This window comes from Thermobia domestica, chromosome 13, assembly GCF_964235325.1.
Source record: "Thermobia domestica chromosome 13, izTheDome1.hap1.1, whole genome shotgun sequence".
Lineage (NCBI taxonomy): Eukaryota > Metazoa > Arthropoda > Insecta > Zygentoma > Lepismatidae > Thermobia > Thermobia domestica.
In genome coordinates, this window is record NC_137466.1 from 81,606,399 (window position 1) to 81,623,766 (window position 17,368).

At 37.1% G+C, this 17,368-nt stretch overlaps 1 protein-coding gene across 1 annotated transcript in view; it reads right to left on the reverse strand.

Annotated features, from left to right (window-relative positions):
- The window catches only part of LOC145667656 (uncharacterized), a 459,855-nt gene extending 443,008 nt beyond the window's left edge, over window positions 1-16,847 (reverse strand). Inside the window, exons 1-2 of the mRNA XM_081735114.1 lie at window positions 16,843-16,847; window positions 16,411-16,592 (exon numbers count right to left, since the gene is read on the reverse strand). Of these exons, the coding sequence (XP_081591240.1) occupies window positions 16,411-16,592; window positions 16,843-16,847 (187 nt within the window). The remainder of the gene's footprint in view (window positions 1-16,410; window positions 16,593-16,842) is intronic.
- Between the last annotated feature and the right edge of the window lie 521 nt (window positions 16,848-17,368).

Here is a 17,368-nt window from a genome sequence, read left to right on the forward strand (position 1 = left end):
CACTAGTTACATCCGTCTCATTTATTCTTTTTTAAGTAATCGAATAGCATATGTTTCAATAGGAGGTGCCCTCTCTAGACCTACTTTTCCTCATACAGGCGTACCTCAGGGCTTTGTACTTACTCCATTATTATATATCTTATATACCTCAGATATGCCTAGACCACCGTCTAATGTCTATATTTTCCAATATTTTCCATTTTTATCACTTGGGAAAACTATGCTTCAAATTAGCAGAAGCCTACAACTGACACTGGACAATTTTCTTATCTGGAGCAGGACATGGAAATTAACTGTCAATTTGGAGAAAACACAAGCTCTTTTTTTCTTCCACCTAAACGTAGAACTAAAGTACGCCGAAATCCTGCTAATCTTTGTGTATCAGTTGACGGCCATTTTCTTCGACCAACCGTTTCTGCTACATTTATCTTCTTGTGGTATGTGGTACCAAACTCACCTGGAAGTCTCACTTTCAGAAACTGGCGCAAAAAGCATCAATTAGATTAAATCTTCTACGCCGCCTTACGGGTACGACCTGGGGACTAGGTGCGGATGTCTTACTAAAGACATACAACGTTCTTATTCGACCTCTTCTCACATTTGCTTACATTGCCTGGTGTCATGCTTCACCTAAACTCTACGAGAAGTTAGCAATTATGGAACGCCATGTTATTCGCCTGGCATATCGGATTCGATTACCATGTCAAAATTGCATGACCTACGAACACATAGATTTTCCAACCATTTTCGATCATCTTGCTACACTCCGGACAAGATACATTCAATCCCGCGTTACAAATGCTCATCCACTCTATCTCGATACCTTAAGAGTTGATGCCATACAGATGCTCCACCTCAATATCAGCACTCACCGCTCAACATCCTCACCACACTCTATGTTCAGACAACAAATTTGGACGCCACAGAGAAAGCAATATTTGACATTTACATTGCCATAGATCATCTATCTCATATTTTTCCATTTTAGCACATGTTCTTCACTCATCACTAACATTGGGCTATCATTACGTCTTACATCAGTCTAGAGTAGGGATGCGCACGAGACAAGATTTGAGGCTGTCTCGTCTCAAAAATGTGCTGTAAAATTGATGTCTCGACTCGAAAAATGTGTATTTCTCTATTGGAAGAGCTATGATTCGACTCGAATTTTGTCAGGAAAATTCTGTCTCGACTCGTCCCGTGCGCATCTCTACTCATGTTCCCAATGTGATTGGGACGTCAATGCACTTCATATCATTATCATACCTGTTTATCATACCTAGTTACATTTATTCTTTAATTATATATATTTGTATATTTGCACCGTTAATTATTTCTTGCACTGCTTTATATGTTGTTCATTTTTCCAGACTAATTTTACGTGTTTCTTCTTTAATTTCTCTTTGTTTTTGCATTGCACTTAGACCACCTGTTGCATATGTATTAGCACTACCAGCATGTATTGAAACCTTTGCCAACGAGAGGGCGTAATCCTCTAATGGCTGGGGTTAGTTTGTTCTCATATGAAGCCAAATATGATGAAATAAGAAAAATTGATGATTAAAGAACTTTCACAAATCTAATCCCTTACCTAAAAAAAAGTAAGGCGGCCTATGTGATCCAGCAACAGAAGTAAACGAAAACATGCTGTCATTGTCCTTGTTCGTGAAGACCAACAAATAACAATTGACATACTGGCATACATGTTACATATTTCCCATGCCAATGTGTTCCCAATTCTACATAATCACTTGGATATGAGGTGCGTTTGTATGAGATGGATTCTCCCCTGAACAAAAGATGGTGCGAGTAGAAGTGTGCATGGAATTTCAACGTCTGGTAGTGGAGAATGAAAGATGCATACCATAATTAGAGATCAGATATGGCTTCACAATTACGACTCGAAAGCAAACAGATCAGTTCAGTATGGAAATCACCTGAATCTCCGACCCCAAAGAAGACGCAGGCTGTTTGGTCGACAGGAAAAATCATGGATATTTGGTTCTTCAACTGCTGTGGAATGGCGTACCAACATAAAGTCCCTCTGCATATGACGGTTACTTAGAGTATTACAAGTCTGCTTTAGACGTTCTTATTAAACACATCCGAAGAAAATGGCAGGAACTGTATCTTTCTGGTTGGCGTCTACATCACGACAATGCACACCCTCAGGTGTACAACGTTGTTACTTAACAATTGGTCCTAAGAAACATTTGAATGTGTCCCGTATCTTCCATGTTTTCCAGACTTAGCTTCCTGTGACTTTTTCTCTTGCCTCTGTCTGGGAAAGAAGGTAAGACAGGAGTATTTTGGTTCTTCGGAGACTATCATAAAGAAGGTTGAGGCTGATTTAAAGGAATTATACTAAAAGGACGGTATTCAGCACATTTTTCAAGATTAGACGATACTTTGGGCGAAGTGCTTTCAACTCAAAGGAGACTAATTAAAAAAAAAAAAAAAACGCGAATCTGGACCCATTCCAGTGTTCCATAAGTAAAGAAAGAATCATTCTCAATGTTTTTCCTTTGCCCCTGTATTACTTTATTATAATTTGATAAAAGTGATAAAGAAACATATTAAGAAGACTAATAACTAATTGTTCTACTACAAAAATATACGTATATGCAACAGGATATTTGTTTTAATTCAAACCAAATCTTTGCAGGTAATACACTTTCACCGTAAGCTTGCCTGAACTTTTCGTACGTTTCAGAAGCTATGTGGTTCAAGCGAAAGCAAAATTTTATTGCTCCATACTGTTCTTCTCGTGTAACCTCCATTGTATGCATAAGGATCTATACACAGTACGTTGTGAGGCGAAATGGAAGCAGTGTCTAAAAAACATAGCGGATTACTCCCAACCTACCGATACGACAATGCTGCCACCTAGTGAGAGTATACATGAAACACAACTCTTTCAACTATCAAAAGTGCCGGCATTCGGCAACAACGGAAACTGCGGTACAATAATCAGACTCAGTATTTGATCAGCCCTCGTACGTAGTGCCTTGTAGTGTTGGATCTCTCACCTCAAAAGTTTGGACCCCAGCCAACAAAAATTTCTGGTTGTGTGCCTGGGTAAAATCCAGACTGAACTGTTGTTAAAAGGGAAATCTCAGGGACATCATTTGAGGAGGGCAGGGTAATGCTCCCCCGTAATTTTGAAAAAAACACATGGTTTATTTTTAAAAATGTGTACTAATATTATTTTTTTTGTAAAAAAAAAAGAATGAAAGTCTTATGTTGGTGGTGGACAATCTTGTTCCTCTCCCTCCCCCCTCCCCCCACGGCAAAATCCGAAATGATGCAACTGTAACACTTAAGAGGAAGGAAATCGAGATTACTGTTTCAAAACTTACTGTTTCGACACTCAATTTTACACTTTTAATTTTTAAAAGTTTTGAAGCAACTCAAGCTCTCGTGAGTCCATCTCTGTCTACGCCACTACAGACTATATAGAATATGAGTAACAATTAGAAGACAGCAATTTTTTTTTACACAGAAGGATCAAACAGAGGGAGGCGGGAAATGTCAGCAGAAGAAACAAATGAAAACAGAGTATCACTTTATTACTTCCGAGCCGACACAACGCACCAAAGCCTTGTAAAAAAATTTTTTTCGACTCAAATCATTTATCTTCTTTTCCCTCTCCTTCTTTCTTTCTTCCTTTAATACTGTCTTTGTTTTCTGGAAACTTTGTCACTGGAAATACAATTTAGTTCCTCTTTCTGTTCCTTTGTGTTTGCTGTGTGTGTGTCTCGCTCATTTCGCCTTCAGCAAAAATAAATGCAGTAAGTCTTTTGAAGGTTGGGGATTGGGGAGGAGGGTAGGAATATACAACGATAGAGAAAAACAAGTTCAGACGCTTTTGGATGTTTTATGCATTTAATATCACCTGAAAAGTTAATGGGAAAAACAAGAATCTTCAGAAGTGAAACACACTGTACACAAATAAATGACAGAAAGGAAGGAGTGATAAAAGAGAGTTGCAATCTGTATTGCCTTCCTTAACAATGTAACTTACGTAGAATGTCCTCTGTCAAGTGATTACTTAAAAAAATGTAAGAAGTCACAGAGCCTTTCCGTCGGAAAAAGTACAAGTTAATATTTGTATAATGAAATTATAAATGTTTTATTTCTTGTCCAGTCAGGGACAAAAATTCTTTCAGTTTGGTAAAATTTATTTTGGAAATAACGGTGGAACGTCACAGTTTCAAAGAGTTTCAAGGCTGGAATATACAGCAAATTACATTCTTTAAAAAAAAAATACTAAAAACTGTACTCGAATTGTCCTTCCATTTCGAAGTTATTTACCAAACTAATTTCATCAAACGGAAAAAAAACTTTTGTCGCTGACTGTAACGTGGTATTTCAAATTCTAATTTTACTTTTATTCTTGTACTCCTAATTTCTTAACCACCGAGCATAGGCCAGTGGGTAGCATTCTTGCTTCGTAATCGGGAAATTTCAGGTTCAAATTCGGTAACCGGATATTCTGACAAGTGTTTCAGACTTTTCCCTCAGTTCCACAACGTGAATGCCGGGATGATACCTCTAAATAGGCCCAAGTGGACTATCTTCCATTTTTATCCCACTATTGTTGGTAGTTGATGATTGTTGCAGTATAAGTAAGTTTTATGGACTGCATCTACAGATTTGTTAAATAAAACAAACAACAGTGTCATGTGTACACCCCAAGAAGAAGTTTGGTTTTACGATGCAATATCTTTTATTAATTTTGAAACCGGAAGTGGTATTAGATTGTTGTGCTTTTCAGTTTTAGTGGTAAGATTACAGGGGAGATGAAATATATTCTTGGGACCTTTAATGTTTGCAGAAAATCGCTTCTCGCTATCTATTACCGTTTTTGCTCTACAGCGCTCAACGTTGAAACCGGAAGTTGTTGAGTTGTTCCACTTCTGATTTGAATATCACCTTAATCAACGAACTTAAATAATAACTGGGGGCGCGGTGGTTCAGTGGTAGAGCGTTCACCTCCGGTGCTTGGGGTCCCTGGTTCGATCCCAGCTCGCGCCGTGTGGACTTTGTGATGGACAAACACCGTGCTCATGAGTTCTCTCGGGGTTCTCCCGTTTCCTCCCACTCTCTTCATTCCACCATTTCATTCATTTCTCATAATCAAAGTCTCCTTTAGCCTAACTGGCATAATCGTGGGACGTAAAACTCAAATATTTAATTTCATTTTTTAAATACTAACTTTTGATATTCTACTTTCAGGCCAAAATTGCTGGCGATTCATTCTTCAGTAGTTCTTCAGATTTTTGTATCCCGGACAAACGGACGGACACATGGACAGAGAAGACATTTTCGTCAACCAAATTCCCTAATGAATTTCTAGCATTCTGTGTACATTTTGAACCACAATGAAAAAAATATATATATCATTACTGGCTTAGTGTAGTGATCTAGACCAACCACTGCGTCGCGACACATTGGTGTGTCACACAGTCCCCTAGGGTGTGTCGCGAAATTTTAGAACTTAAAAATCATGAAGAATTTAATAATAATTAGTTAAAATTATGTTTGAGGCAGATTGTATTAGTCAACTCCTCCAGCGACAGCAATATTGATCAGTACCACATAGCAAGGGCGCCGATTTCTCAGTAAGTTTGGGGGGGGGGGGCATTCAGATGCAGACGGCATATATATGAGGATTTTTAGACAAATTGCATTCAAATTATGCAAAATATTGTATATTCACAAATATAATGAGGGGGTCCACATGAACTTTGGGGGGAGGGCTGGCCTCCCCAGGATCCGTGCCCTTGCTACATAGTCATTACATTATAAAAACTTATAGGGTTACACTATTATTATCATTATTATTACTATTATTAGAACAACAAACACTATTATTATTATTACTACTATTATTAAAAAGAACAACATGACGGTTGTGCCCTACCCACCGTACTCGCCGGATTTGGCACTCTGTGACTTCGCGCTATTCCCAAAACTGAAAAGCAAGTTCAAAGGTTTTCGGTTCGACACAGTTGAGAGGATTCAAGAAGCATCGCTGGCGGTGCTAAACACCCTCAAAGAACAGGACTTCCAGGATACGTTTGGCCAATGGCAGAATCGCTGGGACCGGTGTCTTCGTGCGGAAGGGAACTACTTCGAGGGTGATGGCGGTCATTAGTCCACAAGTGCATTTTCCCCAGATGGCAGCACCAGTCCCGAATATTTTGAATAGCACCTCGTATGTGTCACGAACGGTAAATATATAACAATGTTTTGCACGATCATTATTGACACCTAACAATGAAACATTATTTTGTTTTCACATCATGAACTTCGCGTTTGCTACTAGGGTGCATACATCTTATTCTTCCATGACTTTAATCTTTCACATTGGTGCTAATTGTAGGCCCAACCCTTACGACATGCACGGAAACCTACTTGTTTCTGCACACCTTACGTCTTTCCTTATTAAATGTGTAAGATCTTTCATATTTCTGATAATTTCGATTTTTGAGGTTTTTTCAGGTTTGGAGGGTGTCTGGATCACTGTGCTCTAGTGCGAAACGGTCGGGGTTGATTTCTGATGGGAGCTCAAGAGCTTCGGAACGCACATTAAACTGACGGTCCACGTCTCATATAGTCACGATGTTGAAAAGGGATATTAAGCTTGAAACAAAGAAATCAACAGAAATAAAATACTAATATCGTTTAGAATATAGAGTAAGAGAATACATTATAGAGATTTTCTATGGTATGTAGGAAGAAAAGAAATTAAGATGGTTTATGCTTTGCAGGAAAAAAAAAATAAGCAAGATTGCCAATGGTACAGAGGAAGAAAATAGATCATTAAAAATATCAAAGGTAAGAATGAAGAAAATTAGTTGCAATGATTGTCTATGACACACTGAAAGAAAATAAACCATGTAACTGTAGTGAGTGTGAAAATTAGTTGAAATTTGTCAAGTTGTTGATGTTAGTAAAGTTGACTAAATGTTTAATATCTATGTGATATGCAGGAAGAATGTAAGTTCAAAGATTGCGTATGGTATACATGAAGAGTTTAAAAGAAATGAATTACTTAAAGACGAAGAATTACAGAATTATATAAACAAGATAATAAATTAAATAGAATCCTCCTACATTTGTTATTGTTATAATGTTCTAATCTTCTGTTCTTCATGCCATAAGGTTTTCTTCCATCACATTAGGTAATATTTTTCTTTAAGGGTCTTCACTACAGCGAAATTCAACTACCGTTAATTTTAGAGTTTTTCTGTAATATCTTCAAAACAAATAAAAATACTCGAAACGCAGAAACGTAGTGAACTAGACAACATGATCTTTCATGTGATACCGTTATCACAACTCCTCTCTCTGTTTTTGATTTACAACTGTAGATAGATTTAACATTTTTGCGAGTTCTGTAAATAGAAGTATACCAAAAACAGATAGCTGAATTGTGATAAAGGTAACGCATGCAAAATCGTATTGTCTAGTTCACTACGTTTCCGCTTTTCGAATATTTTTATTTGTTTTGAAAATATTACAGAAAAACTCTAAAATTAGCGGTAGTTTAATTTCGTTGTAGTGAAGACCCTTAAGTTAAAGATATACCACATTGACTTGATCCCTAGTCTTCTGATGTAAGCGCTGCTATCGGCTGAAGGAATTCCACTGCTTTCTCTCGCTTAGCAACAGCTGAACTCTTATTGGCTCAACCCGTGGGTGTGTGAGGGTGTGAGCTTTAGTTCGCATTTTTGCCACGGCTCAAGACATTTTGGCAGCACAATAGTAGAGTGCATTGGAACTAGGACAATCGCTTCCACGTTTTACCCAGGTTTTAATAATACCTGTGGAAAGTAATTGCTTGATTAAACAACTTTTATGTGGACGTATATAATGTCAGAAAAAGCAAGAATAGACGAAAACGAAAGTCGAATAAGAAAGGAAAGAAGAAAACAATAAGAAGCCAGTTGCTCTTTGTTAGGTGGTAATACCGTAGAAGCGTCGACCTTTAAGCTTAAATATTTCTCCGTGAGATTATTTTATTTCCTTTTTACAGTTGTACGTTCTCGATTTACAATGCTTCTTTCTTTACTTTCTTCTTTCCCTTTTATTATTTCTTTCAAGAATTGGTTTTAAAGAAACAACGAAAATTAAGTCCCATAAATCTGTTTCAGAATCTAAACATTCACTGATGGTACACAATCCAAGGAATATTTTTTTTTTTATTTTTTTTCAATTAGGATTGCCTACTTCTTTTCACAAGTAGCTCCATATAAAAAAAATGAAATGACATCTTTCTGTTTAACGTCCCACGTAATGTCCTTTAGGCCAAAGAAGACGATGTTTAAAGCAAAAATGAAATGAAATCTTTAAGTTTTACGTCCCACGGTTATGCCGGTTACGCTAAAGGAGACGGTGATGATGAGAGATGAGTGAAATGGTGGAATGAAGAAAGTGGGAGGAAACGGGGAACCCCGAGAAAACCCACGAGCACGGTGTTTGTCCACCACAAGGTTCACTTGGCGGGGGCTGAGATCGAACCCGGGACCCCAAGCACCAGAGTTGAACGCTCTACCACTGAGCCACCGCGCCCCCCGATGTTTAAAGCAAGTGAATGGTGATGGAAGAATTGGTGGAATGAGGAAGTGAGAGGAAACGGGAGTACCCCGAGAAAACCCATGGGCACGATGTTGTCCACCACAAACTTAATTGGTCAGGGATCGAATCAGGGCTCCCACGCACCTAGAGGTGAGCGCTCTACCACTGAGCCACGTGGCCCCCTGTAGCGCCATATAGTTCAACATTACGTTAGTAACAGTGATGTCATCCCAAAAACCTCAATTATGTTTCAGATCTCCTTGTATTTCATCGAAATCCTTAAATTTTAACCTTGCAAATGTGGATGGAGTTGGTAGAGGCCCGACCACACTTTATAATTAATTTTACAAAATTTATGTGTGAGACGAGTAAGTTCAGTCCCCAGTCTCAGCTTCCAAAAACATTATTCATAATTTTTGTATGAGCTATTTTTTTCAAATGATATTATGTGATCTGCTATCATATTCTTTTGAAGTACAATTGGATTTATTTGGTATCGAGTACCAACGGTACTCATACTTTGCGGTCCTCTAAGCTGAGACCACACATGACTGTTCTATAAAGAAATGTTTTCTTATTACTTTTTTACATTAAGATTATATATTCCAGTTGCACAGTTTTATAAACTACTTTCAAGATCTTACGTAAACTCATCTAAGTTCTCCAGAATCTTACAGATTCCTTTATATATAGCCTATATATATAGTTCATGTACCAAAAGATAGTTGTGTTTGTGCTGAGTTGGAATGATAGTTCTATTCTATATCCTGCTTTAGAAATGAGATCTCTAATCAGAAGCAAATGTCTGCTTTGACCTTCTAAGTGCAGCCTAGAGCCCCAATCTCGAAGGGGGGCAACAGTTAGGAGACGAAGTGCTCGTTTTCAGCGCTAAGTAGGTTAAATAACGACCTACCACAGAACAGAATAGACTTAACGCACTCTGTCCTGTACATAATGTCAGAAACAATTGCAGTCTTTGAACTATAATGAGGTCACTCGTACCTTGGCAAAGTGGAAAATTCTCAGCGTAGCAATATATTGCCATAATTATGTATAAACTTAAAAATTATAATGTGCAAAAATAAAGAATATTTGCTACTTGTCTATTTCATTTCCAAGGCTACTTTTATATTTTCGAAAATCAAAGTACGTTTAGAAAAACGAAGGTTAAAAGTAAAGACTTTTTTTTTCACTAAACTACCAAAAAGGATTCTACGAGTTTGTTAAATACTTAGAAGCCATAGGCCTACGAGTTCGGGTCTATCTGTAATATATCTTAGAGTAATAACATAGTAAATTTGAGTATAAGCAAAAATAACCAATGGGTTAAGCGAGCACTGAGTTTTTAGGCAAAGTAAACAAGAACTTCAGGGATAATTAACTGTTATTTCCCCTTATGAATTACCAATACAGAAGTTATTTCCCTTTAGACACTGTTTTCTCCCAAATTTAGGGAAAACAGTCAAGTTAATAATACTGCCTAGCAAAGCTAATGATCTCACAATTAATTTACAAATGTACTGCTCCAATATAAGTAATCTGTTACAAACAATACAAATTAAAATAAATCCATTTTGGAAATACTAAATATATTAAAAGTTAAGTTGTAACGTTTGCAATGAAATAAAATTTTTAATTTTACGTGTCTCGTGTATGCCTTGTATACTAAAGAATATGGATGATGTATAAAAATGAATGATTATGAACTAATTATTTGATGAAATGAGAAAGTGGAAGAAAACTGGAAAACTCTGAGAAAACCCATAGATATGATATTGTCCACCGCAAACTCTGTGGCCGGAAGTCGAACTGAAAGCACCCATCCAGGCGCGCACTCAGAATTTTTTGTTGGGAAGAGTTCGAAGTATTTGGAGAGGGGGGTCTATCACTTCAAGACTCTTTGTATATGTAGCACTGAGTGTTATACTGCAGTCGAACAGACGATAAATAATTGTTAAATAATACCATCTATATTCTCAGAAAAAAATATAGAAGAAGGTTGTTTATATAAGAAGAGCACAAATTAAGTGCAAGACGAAGTCTTTATGCTACATCAATCATTTCCCTCCAAAATAAGTATAATTTTATTAATAAAGTGTGTAATGTACTGTATGTCGAGTTACGAAATAGGCATCCTTGTCTTTATCACTGTGCTGCCGTAGTTTTAAGAAAAGTCGGACACATTTGAAGCACCTCAATAAACCGTCCAGAGAAGGGAAAGGCACGCAAGTTTCTTCAGATTTCAGATTGATTTATCGATTTACTAAGTTTACAATATCTTAGAGTAAAACAAGCATCTGTATACATACTATTGGTTCAATAATTAATACTTTTCTGACCAGATTATATATTTATTTATTGAAATTAAAATAAGGCATAACAGTTTCAATAACTTAACGTTATCTTCATCAGGCGTTACTTGGAAGGGATATCTTCATAACAATAAATTATTATTTTATAATTCTACAATTGATACATGTTGTAATTATAATTGGTGTTTCATACTAATGTTGACAAGCAAATATTAGCATGAATCTTGTATTTATTAGGTCAGTAACATTAGAACAAGGACATCTTCTAGGAGAAATACCATACCAATAGTTATTAGTTAACCTGTCTCTCAACAAGATTGCTTTTTCTAGTTTAACGTCCCACGATTTACACCGAGGCTAAGGGGAACAATTATGATGAGATGGATGATAATAGTGGAATGACAGCAGTATGAGGAAACGGGATACTCCCGAGAAAGCCCCACGCACTCGGTGTTTGTTCACCACAAAGTTCACTTAACGGTAGGGATGCACGCGAGACGCGAGAAGTCTCGTCTCGTCTCGCGTCTCGTCTCGCATTTGCGAGACGAGATGCGAGACGACACTGAAAATCTTATGCGAGACGCGAGACGAGACTAAACCATGCGAGACGAGACGCGAGACGAGACTCGGTTAAGTCTCGCACGAGAAGTCTCGCGAGACTTCTCGCAGTCTCGCAACATTTATAAATTACATTTAATTGTATATTTAGTGATTTTACATTTATTGAGTTTTCTAAGTTGAGCGTTAATGTCTCCAGGAACAAAAAAGTGATTGGGGCAATAGACATTTTATGAGATTTATTATTATTCAAGGTTGATTTTCAGAATTAAAGCCTTCTTTAGTTTCTAAACATCATTAAAAAAGAAAAGCTTTGTAAATTAGAAATTTATTACAGCATCGATTTAGGACTTTATTTTGCGACACAAACACATTCACGCAGGCGCGCACGAATACATGAACAACTGTTTTTGGTCTGAAAAGCGAATAAGACTCCCTATTGCTGCGAAATGTGATATTTCTGTTGTTTCTCACTTTTTCACATTACTGCTAACGATTAATATTGGGGGATGGCGGGGAAATTCCCTCTCGTTAAAGTTTATCCCCGGTCCGGCTCGCAGAAATAACATGATATTTTTACATGGAATAAGTATTTTCTTTCTATATATTTATCAAAAACATCCCCCTCTAGTTCAGAAGTTTAATTCAAATACTGGTTTGGTAGGATGGCCCTATAGGTTTGGTGGGAGATGGTAGGAATAGCCCTATATCTGTCAGTAATTTTATTTTCTGCAACACTATATAAGTTGAAAGCGAAAGTTGATAAAATGCGATAATGCAACATTGCTACAAGCGCGAACGAATCAAAAGAATTGGGTCGTATGGTGTTGTGAGGAGTTCTTTTGTTATCTACAAGCGTTTTTGGTGGTATAAAAACATCTTTATAATGGAAAATCACCCTTCAAGGAAACGACCAAAACGTGTAAATGTTGATAGTGGCGACGATATTTTAGAAGAGCCAATGGGGATCCAGTTGAAAGTGAAACGGATTCAGGTACTATTTCTGCAAGTTCGAGTCTTGAATCACCCAAAACAGCAGGGCGTAAAAGTAAGTTCCAGGATTACTTTGAAATTGCGACGAATGCTGAGTTGGCTATTTATAAAGTATGTAAGCCTAAGAAGATAGAATTGAAAATGCATTCTCGTAATATAACGGGGCTGAAGAAACACTTGCAAAATATTCACAAGAAAGAGTACGCGATTCTCTACCCCGACAGCGACAAAGATCAGAAGAGTAGCTACAGGAAGGAGGATATAACAATATATTTCCCTCAGAAGAAGGAAACTAAGGTAAGTTCATAGCATATTTGACAGTGTCTAAAGTGTTGAAAATTAATTATCACTATTCCCCGCGGCACTCCGGTTGCGAGCCATTGATTTATAATTGTTATTAGCATTTTGGGGATCCTATGATACAATTTGTACCATACGGGTGTTTCATGGTACATTGCGTTATAACTCTTCTATTTGAGCTTTTTCGTCCGTTTTTTTTGTTTTGTTTTGTTTTTCAACTCCAGAGGCATTGTAGAAGACCTTACGTATGGTTTCACACGTTCCTGCGTCCAGACATAGGAGGTGATGACGTCATAATTTTAAAAATATATATTTTCCCTTATTAAGCCTATGTTCATTATTTTTGGGCGGGCTTATTTTTTCACGTGGAAGATTGAAATTTTGCACAAACATTCAGTCTACCGAGTAGTATTTATCAGATTTTTTTCAGATCTCTGCGTTAAAACAGGGGGTATCCAGAGGGGGAAACAGTTGAAAAAAGGGATATTTAGACCCAAAAAATCCCGTTTTTCGGGATTTTCTCTCCTCACATACATGATGGAGACACGTGAGTCATACCGTCTGAAAGGCAGTTCTATTCTGAAGAGAATGATGAGCGAAACATGACCCTAGGGTAATTAGGGATGTCTCAGGATTTTTTTCCCCTGAGATCATGGTGTTTTGCGGTAATTTGGGGCATTGTGGGGATTCTTGATAAAATTTCTCCCGCCCTTACTATTCAAGATAGAAACTTGAAATATGGTACACACATTTAGTCTACCAAGTACTATTTATCAGATTTTTTTGAGTTCTCTACGTTCACACAGGGCTGCTCCAGAGGGTCCCAAAGTTTGAAAAATATCCCTCAAAATTTTCCCTTTGACATCACTTTTCCCTCTCCTGGTATATGGTATAGGCAAGCAAGTGTTACCATTTGAAAGCCAGCTCCATTCTGAAGAGAATGATGTATGAACCATGATCCTAGGATAAATAGTGACGATGCAGTAGTTGCTTGACTGAAAGTCTAAAAAATAGCCCAAAATGCCAGGATCTGGATAATTATGTTGTATATCAGTTATTTAGGTTAGTATATTAGTATATGTTATCCACAAGTCCGTTGACACAAGTAATGTTATTCCTTGGTGGCTGGTGTAAAGGGAGATAGGCGACAATAGATAGCAGCACTGTTCTCCTACACAAGTAACGTATTGTTATATTTTCTCTGCTGCTTCCACAAATTTAATGCTAGAGAGTTTAAACTTTCTGAAAAGAAAGTTCAAAACTATTCTAAGGGAACAATCCGTGTCAATTTTGGATATTATGACGTTAGAGCATTCCTCGGACTAGAAGCAGGCAAAGACAAGGCTGAAATCCGGCTAAATAAAGACGAAGAAATTTACATATAGATATAGTAAAGGATCCGGGTTTGGTTTAATGAGTTCAGATAAACATATACGGAAACGTTATATTCTTTATATCCTAATTACATTGGCGACTTTTTTTTCGGGGCAAAAATGTGCCCGCATTTCATACTGGAAAATATTGCTGGAGACCTCTAAGCTGGAAAACAGTGTTGGATCCAGCAACAATTTATGCTGGTTTTGCAGTAAATTATGCTGTTAATTTGACGAAAATTAATGGTCCAGCAATCAAATTCCAGCACAACTTTTCTTTTAATTTGGGGCGGAGGGGACACAAATTCGGATACATGTTGAACTCTAGGTTCCGTCTCCTTAGGATGTTATGAACATTCATCCCATGGAAAGCAATGGCAAACCAGCATGGGTTCACCTCGCCAAGGGACTTTTAGGTCAAATACCTGCCTTCGGACAGAATATCACATCATCATTCATTAACAGCCATAGAATAACACATTACAAAATTTTAACCCAGGATATATGCGAGACTGCGAGACCATGCGAGAAAGTCTCGCGCGAGACGCGAGACGAGACTCAAAATTTTATGCGAGACGAGACTTCACATTTGCGAGACGAGACGAGACGCGAGACGTGACCAACATTTGAGGTTGCGAGACGAGACGAGACTTTTCCATTTCTCGTCTCGTCTCGTCTCGCGTGCATCCCTACTTAACGGGGATCTCACGCACAAGAGAAGTGCGCTCTACAACAAAGTTAGTGATTCCTTATTAACAAGTGGCTAAGGTGCGTGTTTTCTGTGCGTATGTGCTAGGTTCGATTGCTGTTAAGAGTGTCTATCTTGAATGTAAACTTTAGACAGTAGGTTCTTTCTCATACAGCCTTGGTGATGAAAGTTGACGTCAACCTTCGGTCAATCATAAACAATATTTCTTGCTTAGCTCGTCATCAATGGCAAAGAAATCATAATTGAATTTGAAGACTTATTCGTTTAGAGTGTTGAATATATTGACAACATAAAGTTTTCACTAAGTAGTATTTTCTAAGTACTAAATAATTACGTAGAGAAATTTTGGGATTAATTTTTACTATCGCACCGAAATGTGAGCACCATAGGCTATCAAAATAATACTGTAAGTGCTGCTAAAATGTTTTGCAAGGAAAATATACTTGGGTTTATTCATGTACCAGATTTGAACAAGTTTAAAATATACTTTTACAAAAATCGCTTATGCACTTGTCCTTGCTGTTTAATTTCAAACTTATTCCAGTGAGTACTAATAAGGCATATAGCTGTTAACTTTTTTAAAGTATCCGCCAACAGCATGAAAGTGAAGATATAAAATTATATTAACTTACCTCTAAGTTTGTTTTATTTTCTAGTACGAAATTGACAGAACTTGTGCCCAGGGAGCACAATGCGCGTAGTACTTCTCGGCAAATAGTTTTGGTTTTATTCTGTTATCTTCTCTTATACGGTTGATGACGCTTTTGTAATGAAAAATCAGTCGATTAATGACAAAAACTGTTTGATATAATATGGCACTATCGCAATGGATTTTGTGCGCTCGTAGTGCACATAGCCCTTGATTGTGCGCCAGGCCTGCAGCCGTTTAACCACTAGTAACAATTAGGTAGTCTTGTGTAGTTCATATAATGGTTGTGTTTGTTGCCTAGTAACTTTCAAAAATTATTGAACTACGTTCATTCATTTGCACATTACAAACAAACGGATTTAACAATAGTCTTTTATTATGGTTACTGGTACCCTTAGGAAAAGAAAGCTAAAACGAAGAATTTTACACAATCACCTCATGAAGGGATTTGCTAAGCAGCAGGTCAGAAGCTTGAACACTAAGACAGATGGGGAGGGGACGAGATAACCTTTGGGGGAGGCTACCTTAAATTCATCGTACATTCTTGACACTTATTTCCTGACAACAAACTACTGAAAGATTCACGGGGGCTGAAGGTGGTCGTTTAGACCGCTTTGATTACCTTCTAGTTACGGGCCTGCTAAGCAGATAAACGTTACTATAGTGTGGTAGATACTCCAAGTAGGTCATATGTCTTCAGCGATGAATGTTCCTTTAAATGTGACAATGATGAAGCTACTTGTTACTATTCTAACAAATTCGAAAATCTAAAACAATGTCTCAGTGTAGTTCTGACATTAAGAAATAATCTAAACTAAATAAAACAAACAGCATAAATCTACATATTAATAATCTCTAGAAACATTGCTGAATCATTTTCTGCACGAGTTCTTGTTTTATAGATAAGTAATACATAGAATATGTACTTACCTAAAGCTGACCATACGCGTTGCTCATTTTCTTCTGTCCAATCAGCAGCGGCACCGAACAAATCGTCGTATTTGGCGGCAACCTTTTGAAGTATTATCTCTGCATATATTATGTAGTAACTTTGCGGAGTCACGGATGAGTAACAATGGGTCTTCTCACCAAAACGCGTAATATTAATTCTCCTGTTAAAGAAACAGAAAAAAAAGAAATAGCCTAATGAAATGGTTACTCACTCTTAGTTACAACATTATGTTACATTATGTCTAAGCGTAAGAAGTTACAAGAGAGAGATTTAATTTAATGACTGTTGGATTGGATTGAGTTCAAAGTTCGTTTGGAAGATAAGACTACGTGAGATCGATCCGTACTATTTAAATTAGTACCCGAACTACTACGTGGATTCGAACCCTAAACGAGGCGCACAGAAAATACTGCATTACCTACAGAGTTTGGTGGTAACTACTTTATAACCGTTTTGGCAGTGAAAACTTTCGAGGAGGATATGGAACAAAACTTCATTAAGATAATGTATTGTCTAAGATAAGCAAAACAATTTTGGTAAGGTGAGCTTCTAGATAGTTCCATTTCATAGATATTATTACCATCAGTAGTGGTTCGATAACTTTAAAGACAAAATAATTCTGTATCATCAAGGATATCTTTCCAATAAAAGGAGAAACACCACAACAAAACTAAAAGGCTACTGTAAGATCATTTGATTTAAGAATCAAGAAGAAACGAAGAATAAAACAGAATTTAAACAGAAAAAATAAAACAGAATTTAAACACTTTTAGTACAGATGTTGAGGGGAAAATATATAAAATGTGTGTTAATAAAGTGTGCTTTGCGTGTCCAAAAGCGTCCATTCTCCGAAAACAGTATATAATATGACATATTTAAAACACTTCTTTTCGGCAAGCAGTTCGAAAACAAGTGTTGATATGCATTTTGTACATA